The following is an 11,764-nucleotide window of genomic DNA, read 5'->3' as shown; positions in this document are numbered from 1 at the left end:
AACCCCCCCCCCCCCCCCCCCCCCATTCGTACCCAGTGTCAGTTGCTGGTACTCGTTGCTCTCTCAAATTGATGTGGGATCTCACAATCCACCCCTTCGAGGCTCCGCATCTTCACTGGCCCACTGTCTTGTGTTTGACTCTGATATCATTTGTAACAGTCTAAGTCTACTGCTAACCGATATTGTTCTTTTTGGGTTTGCTCTTTCGAGCTTCTCCGCAAGGTTTTTAAAACGCGTTTGCTAGGTAAAGGTTTCCACACCCTTCTACTCTCCAACCGATGTAGAATCTCACAACATCGACTCGTATGTATCGTGTTTAAATAAACTTACAAATTTATATAACCAAAAAAATACATTTTGAGTCTACATTTCCCCAACATGGGACAATAGATATAAAAAGTAATTCCCAAATGTGTAGTGTTTGAAGCCATTCTCTATTATGTATTATCCTTTATTATCAGAGATAAACAAGCACTTCAATGTACATAATGTGGAAACAAATGTTCAATAAATAAATAAATAACTATGAGAGAGTAAAATAAAAACTAAATATTAAGCACCCAATAGAAAATGTTTTAACAAGACTTGTTTGGTTGTCCTATGTAACATGGATGTCTGGTTCACTGTAGTTGTTGCTGTTGTTGGATGTTGATCAACTTGTAATAAGCTCCATTCTTGTTCTCACAAAGGCTTGAATGAGTCCCTTGTTCTACTATCTTACCATCTTGGATCAATGAGATTTGGTCACAATTTTTAATGGTGGAAAGCCTGTGAGCAACCACCACAGTTGTTCTGTGCTTCATCAGTCTATCTAAGGCTTGTTGAACGACGCGTTCTGATTCGACATCGAGAGCGCTTGTGGCTTCGTCAAGTAGTAGGATTTCCGGGTTCTTCAGGACTGCTCGTGCAATGGCTATTCTCTGTCGTTGCCCACCTGAGAGTTGGATCCCTCTTTCACCGACTTTTGTTGAGTAGCCTTCAGGGAGAGCACTGATGAAGGTATGTGCGTTGGCGAGCTTTGCTGCTTCGAATACTTCGGCTTCGGAAGCTCCTTCTTTCCCGTAAAGAATGTTCTCGTAAATCGATGTGGCAAAAAGAGCCGGTTCTTGTTGGACAAGACCTATGTGCTTTCTCAGAGATTTGACCTTCAGTTTTTTGATATCTCTTCCTGCAAGATAGAGGAACTCCTTCATCAATTCTTTCATCGTGAATCAGAATGAAAGGGCGGAAGTGAACGTGCTATTTTCAAATCGATTGATAGATAGCCTGATCTATTCTGATAGATCGAAAGAGTCGAAACGTCTCGAGAGGGAAACTTACCGTCAATCATCACCCTCCCAGCTATCGGATCGTAAAAACGCAGTATAAGGGCTAGAACAGAGCTCTTCCCTGAGCCGCTTTGCCCAACTAAGGCTATACTCTTGCCTGATCTCACTTTAAGATTGAAATCTTTGAAGATCAAAACATCTGGTCTTGATGGATAGCTGAACTCGACGTTCTTCAGCTCAATGGTACCCTCCACGACATTTAGCTCTTCACCGACATCGCCCGACACCTCTGTTTGTCGATCCATCACCTCGAACACTGATGCCACCATCTGATTTCCCTTTAAAAGGTCAGGGGCTAGTGCCAAAGTCTCACCCATTGCTAATGCTGTTACTATCAAAACCATGAATGCTTTCATAATAGATTTGAAGCTAGCAAGCCCCCGTCCCATCAAGACCGAACCGTACCTGCATACAAAACGGGCGATGTAGTTGAGGCAATAGTAAAATTAATTCTGTTTTATTCAACGTGTTCTTAAATCACATACCACAAGGCTAAACCATAAGATGAAAAGATGAAGAACTGCGAGACACCGTAGAATATGCCAGCAATCTGTCCACGTTTAAGTGAACGTCTCGAGGGCTCAACAAGCTCCTTAGCATATAGATCGAGGACCTTCTCCTCGGAACAAAATGCAGCAACAGTTCTAATATTGCCAACTGCCTCACCGGCCAGTGTATTGGCTTTCAGGTATGCTTTACTCAAATTTCCACCATAGCCTTGCATAAAAAGTTTCTAAAACACATGGAAATTGCAGTTTCATGAGGAAATATTCGAAATTTCAGGGAACGAAATAAGCAACTTAGAGAAGTCATGATAGAAAACCTCGCTAATGTGACCGCTAATGATCAATGGATAAGTAGCCAGGACAACTAAAGTGATTCTCCAATTCAATATGAACGCAATGATGAACGATGCAACGACCAAAGCTAGATTCTGCAGAAGAATTGTCGAGCGGTCGACAACTATAGTTCGTAACAAAGTTGCATCAGTTTCTAGGCGTGATGAAAGCATAGCACTCGTGTTGTCTATATCATCGAACCAACCTATCTCGTTTCTCAACATAGCTGCAATAAACCAAAAGTTGCTCAGAAAAAACGAGTTTCATGAGTTGCTCAAAATATGTGTTCAGATTGCAGTATACCATGGAACATCTTTTCTCGAACTCGAAGAGTGAGTCGCTCTCCCATAATTCCGAAACAGAGATGCTCGACTGCATGAAAAATGACGGTTAAAACTGCACCACCACAGAAAAGCAATGAAATCTTCTTGATCTCATGTTGAGTTGTATTCCAGTCCATATAAAAAGCAACAAGAGCCTGAGAGACCCCAAGAGCAAAAAGGGGCATCTGGGATCCTGTAACGAACGCTCCAATGATGCCAACGACTCCATACATCCAATCCGGTCCGACCATGGAGTAAAGTCTTTTTGCTGAAACATGCTTCGGTTTCTCCATTTCCATTCCATCAACTCCAATCCGTCCCAGAGATTCTTTCTCAGAGCGAAAACTCGCACCAAAGCTTGTTGTTGTGCGAGATAATTCTCGCGAGTACTTTATACTACAAGGCCATATTCAAAAACAGTTAAACAAGAAGCATTCGAGAAACTCATTGATTCATGTAAAACGATGAAACGAACTTGAATTTGTCGATTCTTGTTGTATGGTAGGCTAAAGTGAGAGTGAAATACCTTGGTGGTCGACCCAACTGTCCAATCGAAGGATGGCGTTGCAGAGATGCCGTTTCTTGAAACTGTACAAGTGATGCATAAACACTGTCCGGGTTTGAAATGAGCTCATCATGGCTTCCAGTTTCAACTATTTTCCCCTCTTGAACGACAGCAATCACATCTGCATTCCTTATGGTAGATAGACGATGAGCAACCACAACAGTTGTTCGACCAACCATGACACGATCGAGTGCTTCTTGAACACTCTTCTCGGATTCTGCATCTAGAGCACTGGTTGCCTCATCCAACAGGAGGATCGATGGATTTTTAACAATTGCACGAGATATTGCAATCCTTTGCTTTTGTCCTCCAGATAATTGGACCCCTCTTTCACCAACCTAGAACAACACATCTAATATTATTTTCAACTTAAATTCTCATCGTTATTTCTCAGAGATGGATAATATTACCTGAGTTTCGAATCTTTCAGGGAGATTGTTTATAAACGACAATGCCTCAGAAAGTTTTGCTGCACGTGTGATGTCCTCGAGTGTTGCATCATCTTTTCCATATAGAATGTTCTCCCTAATGCTCGTAGCAAAGAGGGCAGGCTCTTGATTGACCAGACCAATTTGCTGCCTAAGCCACTTGAGATCCAGCTCCTTGATGTTATTACCATCTAGTAGAATCTCTCCAGAAATCGGTTCATAGAACCGTTCGATCAAAGATATGACCGTGCTCTTTCCTGACCCACTTCCTCCTACAAGAGCTACAATCTTGCCCGCAGGAATATCGAGAGATAACTTATTAAATATAATTACATCTGAACGAGAAGGATAGCTGAAACTGACATCCTTGAATTGAATATGACCGTCGAGCTTGTTTAGTTTCCGACCAGTTTTGGAGCTGCTTTTGCTAACTGTGTTTCTTTCTATCATCTGAAAAATAGGATACGCTGCTGCCTTTGCTCGAACGAAGGCAGAAATATCTGGTGCAGCCTGCCCAAGTGACCTGAAGCAATGTAACCATTAATAATAAGTGCAACCATTAGCATGAAGCTTGGATTACCAGCTCATTAGAATTAAGGTAGCACTCATTTTGAGATAAGCTGAAAGACTTACAGGCCAGAAATGACAACATTAAGCATTGTGGTGAAGGAGTCTCCACCATTGGCAATGCCCTTATGAACAACAATGCTGGTAAACCACACAAGCAGAGCCCATGACAAGAAAAGTACACAATGCATGGATCCCAGGCCAAGTCCCTTAGCCAGCCCTGCTTTTCTTCCATACTTGTAGGTATTTCTGAGAGCTCCTTTGTATAATCCTACAGCCCTTTCTTCCCCAGCAAATGCTTGAACTGTTCTTACATTTCCTAGAATCTGAGAGGTCAAAAACAGAAGAAAAGGGATGAAGAGAGCTACAATATACAGCTCTTAAGCAAAGAAAAGGTGGATTTTTTTCCACCCGAAATTGAATCATCGACTTTTAGAATGAAAATTGATGCTTTACCCACTATATGTTCGAATTGACTTAAAAAAAAGCTGGTTACCATTTAGCAGTTAACATATTTAAGTTTCGTACATATTATTTAAGGCAACTATAATACATTTGCTTTCCTGTAATGACCCAAGCCCACCGCTAGGAGATATTGTCCTCTTTGGGCTTTCCCTTTCAAGCTTTCCCTCAAGGTTTTTAAAACACATCTGCTAGAGAGAAGTTTCCACACTTTTATAAAGAATACTTCGTTCTCCTCCCCAACCGACATGGAATCTCACAATCCACTCCCCTTCGGGGCCCAACGTCTCGTTGGCACTCGTTCCTTTCTCCAATCGATGTGGGACCCCACCAAATCCACCTCCCTTCTGGACCCAGCATTCTTGCTGGCACACCGCCTCATGTCCAACCTCCATTGGGGCTCAGTCTCCTCACAAACACATCACCCGGTGTCTGGCTCTGATACCATTTGTGACAGCTCAAACTCACCGCTAGCAGATACTGTCCTCTTTAGGCTTCCCCTTTCGGGCTTTCCATCAAGGCTGTTAAAACGCATCTACTAGGGAGAGGTTTCCACACCCTTATAAAGAATGCTTCGTTCACCTCCCCAACTAATGTAGGATCTCACAAAACGTAAGGTTCATAAGGTTAAACTTTTACATAATGTTATTAATCATTCAAAACTTCAACCCAACGAGTTAACATACATTTAATCGAAACAATGTCTATATGAGTAGATCAGAGAAAGTTCTAACCTCTTCAGCAATCTCACCAGCCTTGACATAGGATTTTCTTATTTTGGCAATAAGTCCAATGGTGACAAAAGCATAGAGACCACCAGCAAGTGCAATCAAGGGAACAATAGATAATGTGACAAGACTGATTTGCCATACCCTCACAAATCCAATGATAAACCCTGATATAAACCGGCTTATATAGTGCAAAAAGTTCCCCACCTGCAAAACCCACCAACTCTTTCAGGCATTTCATCAAACACCTTAACCGCAGCTCATTTGTTCAAGATAAAAACAACAGAGTAAAGAGATCAAAACAAAACTTTACAATTCTAATGCTAAGAACAACACATCATACTTAAATCTTAGTATTCAAATCAAGAATCAGCTAGTGCAAAAAGTTCCCCACCTGCAGAACCCACCAACTCTTTCAGGCATTTCATCAAACACCTTAACGGCAACTCATTCGTTCAAGATAAAAACAACAGAGTAAAGAGATCAAAACAAAACCTAACAATTCTAATGCTAAGAACAACACATACTAATTAAATCTTAGTTTCAAATTCAAGAATCAGCAGTTTAATTTCTTTGCATCTCAAAATCTAAATTAGCTCATATTGACACAATAAACACTGAAGACCCATCATTAATGGATGGGTTACAACAATAATCGTACAAGAAATGAATGCATGAACAACTAAAATTGATTTTTTAAAAAGGGTTTAGATTAATTTGGGAGTAAAAGTAAAATAAATTGAAATTTTTGATGAATTAACTGAGAATGAATGAGCAGCCTTACCAACGCAGCCGCGACTTATTTAATGTTCTCAACCATTGCATTTACTCCACACTCATTTATCAAACCATATAGAAAGAAAATGTCAGATTCTTTTATGTCAAACATAAATTCACTACCATCCATCACTAATTGCATTAAATTTTTATTAATATATATATATTATTATTAAATTATTAAAAATAGCCGTCAAATGGAGAAAAATTGAGACGTGAATTGGATAATCACACAGTCTTAGGTCATCACTATTTCATGTCTCTATTTCCGTCTGACATTCTAAATGATTTTCATTTTGAAACGTTAATAAAAAATTCCAGTATTTCGAAGCTGGTTTAAGAACGATGCATGGTAGGTCGGAGTCGGGTAACGTTAAAAACAAGAGATTGTCGAGTTACCTTTTCGGAAATGGCATCTTGAACAACAACAATATCACTGGTAATAGCAGCAATGACTTCACCGGTTGAAGCTTCAGTGTCAAAGAGGCTAATATCTTGACTCAACATTGATCTTAAATAAGCCATTCTCATTTTGGCTGCTTGCCTTTCTCCACTATGCATCCAACAAGCCACCTCTGCATTTACCAATTTTTTATTTTTTATTTTTTTCAAAATTTTCAACCATTTTTTTAATTTAATTTTAATTTTAAAATTTTTTTAAAAATTACCATACCTGCCCATGATGAGAATAGTATAGCCACACTTAGGTATAAAAAATCCAAAGAGTACTGCAAAATAAAAAGTAATAAAAAATTAGCCTCTTTTGCTCGAGAATATAATGCATTGACCAGGTCAACAACGTCGTGTTAAACTATTATCTCGAGTTTTTAGTTTCTGGGTTTCGTTTAATTTAAGCTTGTAAATGTCATTTTCACTTAACGATTGTTTGAAAAAGAAAGATGATTATCAAACGTGCGTATTCAAAAATGTATTTTAGAAAATGATTAGTGATACCCTTCTTAACTATTATACTGGATTTTTCATGGTACCCGTTAAACTACCATTCTAGATTTTTGGTTTCTCGGTTTTTAAATTTAAGCTTGTAAATGTTATATACACTAATTCCGTTTTCTTGTTTAGTTACGTTGTTTTTGTAATGTAACAGCTCAAGTCCACCGCTAGCCGATATTGTCTTGTTTTGTCTTTGCCTTCTCAATTTCTTCTCAAGGTTTTTAAAAAGTGTCTATTAGTGAGCGGCTTACGCACCCTTATAAAGAATGTTTTGTTCTCCTCCGTAACTAATGTGGAATCTAACCGTTTCAAAAACAAATTGTTATCTTGAATTTAGTTTCTCGGTTTTCAAATTTAAGCTTATAAATATTATTTCCGTCAACCCGTTTCCTTATTTCGTCACCTCGTGATACCCAATTAAACTATTATCCCAAATTTTCAATAATACCGGGTTAAACTATTATTTCGAGTTTTTAGTTTTTGGGTTTTCAAATTTAAGCTTATAAATATTATTTCCACCGACCCGTTTCTTTATTTCGTTACCTCGTGGTACCCAATTAAACTATTATCCCAAGTTTTAACTTCTCGGTTTTCAAATCTAAGCTTATAAACACTATTTTCACCGACTAGTTTCTTAAATAAACTTGATTATGAAACGAGCATACCTTGGCAACTTTTGGAGCAGCTTCTTCGGGAAAGAGATAAGCCATACCAATGATATTAATAAGCTTCCCAAAGAAGATGAAGAAGACAGGAACAGAAGCACCATGAAGACAAGCTCCAATGGAACCAAAAGCCATGAGAAAATAATCATAACAATCAGCAAAAGCAAAAAGCTTATAAAAAGCAACTTTGTTTTGGTGTTCCTTCTTCTTCTTCTTCACTTTGTGTTCATCCTCCTTGTCCATGGCCTCCTCCTCGTACGAACATGATGATCCATGGCTTCTCATTTTCTACCAGATCTCTGCAACAATGGAGGGAGTGTAAGAGGGTGTAGGTATTATAAGATGTGGTGGGAGGTGGATAGGGAGAGGGGAGTTGGAGGGTTATGTTAAATGCACTAAACAACCCTTTTGTGAGCTCCTTTGTCTTGTGATGGGCAGGTTTTTGTTATAAATGTTCGCTTAACTTTTTGGGTCGGTTTGGTTCGGTTCGGTTTGGTTCGGTTTATTTGTTGAATTATTGTCGATAATAATCTCGATCACTCGTCAGGTTGGAGGTTGGAGGTTTGAGAGAGAGAATTGATTATTCAGTGACGATATTTGAGATTGTTCAAAAATACTCTTAAACTTTTAAATTAGTTTATGAAGATGGAATTAATCTGAGTAGAAAATATATATTAACGTAATAATTTTTTTGATTTTTTTTTATAAAGGTAAAAAAATGATAATACTAATTTTATGAATATTTTTTAAACCGTTTCTATGTATTTTTTATAAATTAATTTTGCAGTAAATTATTAAATTTTATTCTCATTTGAAAATCAAATAATTCGAATACCTTATTTATTATTATTATTATTATTACTATTATTATTTGAAATTATTTTAATGTCTTATTATTACAGGTAGAGCTCTAATTTTAAATTGGGATACTTAACGTACTAAACAAAAATATTATAAATATTAAAGGGTAGGGTTGAAATTCTTTTAAGTCAGCTTAAAATTTGGCGACCCGAACAATTCAAATAGAGTTCATAATACATATTACGTTAATAATTAAAATCTCATAAAATTACACTGCATCATTAACGTTAATTACAAACGCTAAATATTCTGGTTTTTTTTAAAAAGTAAAGTCGAGTTGTAACCCTCTTTTCGGGTTGGTCGGGGGGATCTGACTAGAAAAATATCAACTTGCAAATTGAATTAAATTTTCGATTTTCCGGATATTTAACTCGCATATTAACCCTTTATGATTTGGGTCGGGTAGATTGAATTATAATCTATTAACATCTAAATTAATCCGTAATTAAAACGAATTAATGGCTAATAAATTAATATTTACATTGACTTTTAAAAGATTAAATTTTTATTTATTGAAAAATATAATTTTTAAAGTATTCATTAAAAAAGTGTGTGCGGTTGGGTTACTAAATATTTCCAAAATTAAAAACTGAAAAAAAAAAAGAAAAAAAAAAGGGAAATTATGAAACAGAAAGTGAAAATTAAAGATGTGTGGGGAGGGGAACAATAATTAAGTGTATAATAATTAAAACAAGGTCCTTCATTTATAATATTATTACAATTGAACCCACAATAATTAGGTATATAATAATTTCAACAAGGTCCTTCATTTATGTTGTTATTACAATTAAACCCACTTTTCTACCTGCTATGTGTGAATCACTACTTACCTTTGTGATCGAGTCAACGAATCGATTTTAATCTTAAACTTTCGAATGAAATTTGTTTGTATTTAATTTGGTTTTTGAAAATATAGAAAAGATTCGGTTTTTATCACTAACCTTAATAAGATAATGTATGCGTTTTGCACGAATCATACCAGATTTGTAGAGATATACATGAATTGGATTTGATTGAATCGGAAAAATCTTTTTGACTTAACGTGTGACGCTCGAGCAAAGGAGAGATACATTAATTGTAACAATTCAAGTCCACCGCTAATAGATATTGTCCACTTTGGCATATTACGTATCGTCGTTAGCCTCACGATTTTAAAACATGTCTGCTAAGAAAAGGTTTCTACGTCCTTATAAGAAATGTTTCATGGCATCTCACAACTCACCCCCTTGCGGAGACAACGTCATTGCTCACTGACTTTGATATCATTTGTAATAACTCAAGTTCATGTTACTAGATATTGTCTGTTTTGATCTGTTACGTATCGCCATCAACCTCACAATTTTAAAATGCGTCTGCTAGGAAGAGGTTTTTGCACTTTTATAAAAAATGTTTCATGTGATCCTACAATCCACCCCTCATTGGGGGACGTGCCCGGTGATTGACTATGGTACCATTTGTAACAGCCCAAGTCCAATGCTAATAGATATTGTCCACTTTGACCCGTTACATATCGTCGTCAGCCTCACAATTTTAAAATGTGTTTGTTGAAAGAGGTTTCCCCACTCTTATAAGGAATTCTTCTTAGGATCTTACATGGATGAACGAGGTCATATCTGAATGAGGCAATCCTAAGTATAGGATGACTAAAAAATGCTTAAAAAAATTAAAAATGTTACATATACCAACAAGATGCACCTTCGTTCTCGTAGGCTCTATCATAGGAACTCCGAAGTTAAGCATGTTTTGCTTAGAACAATCCTATGATAGGTGGTCTTCTAAAAGAATGTTTCGTTCCCTTTCTAACCAACGTGGGATCTCACAATCTACCCTCGTCCCTTTCGAGACCCAACTTCCTCGTTGGCACTCGTTCCCCTCTCCAATTGATGTGGGATCTCACAATATACCCCTCTTTGGGGTCCAACGTCCTCGCTGACACACCAACCATTGTGAAATCCCACATCAGTTGGAGAGAGGAATGAAATATTCTTTAAAAGGGTGTGAAAATGTCTCCCTAGCAGAGATGTTTTAAAAACCTTGAGCGGAGGAAGTTCGAAAGGAAAAACTTAAAGAGAACAATATCTGCTAGTGGTAGGTTTGGACGGTTACATCTGGTATATACTATCGAACAAAAAAAATAGAGATTTAAAACGCCACTTGCATACTGTTGACTTTTTTAAAAGTCCACACAAAAAAACAAAACATAATTTGCGAAGAAAGGTCTAAAAAGGTGTAATATTTGTTAGGTCGTTCCGAACCAAATTGTATTTATTACAACGCTCAATGGCCCATGAAGGCGGGTCAAGATAGTTTAATATTAGCTTCCATGAAAGTGTATTTTTGTTTCTCTTTTCTTTTTTAAAATAGAACGAAAGTACGCTTTCAAAGTTTATGGAATTGTCGATGAAATATCAATGTCATAATCACATATGTTTAAAATGAGAACGAGAGTTCAAATTGCTTTAAATAAATAGGTCATTCTATTCTCATAATCGCTTTCATTCAAATATAGTTTTAGGTCATTCCCGTACTCTTTCTTTACCCGAGTGTCATAAATACCTTTAATGTAACAGTTCAATCTCATCGCTAGCAGATATTGTCTATCTTGGGTCGTTACGTATCGTCGTCAGCCTCACAGTTTTAAAACGCGTCTAATAGGGAGATGTTTCATTTTTCTCTCCAACCAATGTGAGATCTCACAATTCACCCCTACCTCTCTCGCACACCGCTCAGTGTCTGACTATAATACCATTTGTAACAGTCCAAGCTCACTGCTAGCAGATATTGTATCGTCGTTAGCCTCACGATTTTAAAACACATCTAATAGGATGAGATTTTCATACTCTTATAAATAATGTTTCGTTATCCTCTCCAACCAACTTCGGATGTCGCATTTAAACATTTACTTTTTTTTTAAAAAAAAAGATAAATTATAATTAAAAAAAATTGATTAATTTAAGACCTATTAAACGTGAAATTTAAAGTTACCGACCTATTAAACAATTTTTAAAATTTAGAAATCTATTAATTACAAAAATTTAAAATTCCTCCACGTGTATGCTTATGTATGGATAATAACCGAAAGAAGAAAAAAATTATAATAAATATTTGATATCAAAACGACGTAAGAAATGTCTCTTCCACGTGTATGCTTATGTATGGTTAATAAAGGGAGCTTTTATTATATGTGGTTCAAAAAATTAAAAAAAAATTATACAATATTTATTTATTTATTATAGTCTAAAATTAAAAAAAAAAAAAAAAAAAAAAAAA

The 11,764-nt window shown here is 36.6% G+C and overlaps 1 protein-coding gene across 1 annotated transcript; it reads right to left on the bottom strand.

Moving 5' to 3' along the window:
- Positions 1-415: 415 nt before the first annotated feature.
- On the bottom strand, positions 416-8,024 carry LOC111466796 (ABC transporter B family member 2-like). The gene is made up of 12 exons (XM_023111411.1): positions 7,634-8,024; positions 6,691-6,745; positions 6,417-6,592; positions 5,247-5,447; positions 4,117-4,376; positions 3,466-4,006; positions 3,017-3,393; positions 2,471-2,886; positions 2,152-2,393; positions 1,814-2,061; positions 1,321-1,733; positions 416-1,168 (listed from the first exon to the last, which is right to left on the bottom strand). Exons 1-12 carry the CDS (start codon positions 7,916-7,918, stop codon positions 621-623), a joined length of 3,762 nt encoding a protein of 1,253 aa, XP_022967179.1. The 5' UTR covers positions 7,919-8,024; the 3' UTR covers positions 416-620.
- Positions 8,025-11,764: the final 3,740 nt, after the last annotated feature.

The sequence above is a fragment of the Cucurbita maxima genome, unplaced genomic scaffold (genome assembly GCF_002738345.1).
Source record: "Cucurbita maxima cultivar Rimu unplaced genomic scaffold, Cmax_1.0 Cma_Scf00032, whole genome shotgun sequence".
Lineage (NCBI taxonomy): Eukaryota > Viridiplantae > Streptophyta > Magnoliopsida > Cucurbitales > Cucurbitaceae > Cucurbita > Cucurbita maxima.
This window is presented reverse-complemented; position numbering and strand designations above follow the sequence as displayed.

Bases quoted from the DNA above. Each gene is read 5' to 3' on its own strand.
- LOC111466796 (XM_023111411.1), bottom strand. From the start codon at position 7,918: ATGAGAAGCCATGGATCATCATGTTCGTACGAGGAGGAGGCCATGGAC. The intron at 5,448-6,416 runs GTAACTCGACAA...TGGGTTTTGCAG, and splicing joins AAGATGCCATTTCCGAAAAG to GTGGGGAACTTTTTGCACTA. The intron at 1,169-1,320 runs GTAAGTTTCCCT...TCTATCTTGCAG, and splicing joins TGGGAGGGTGATGATTGACG to GAAGAGATATCAAAAAACTG.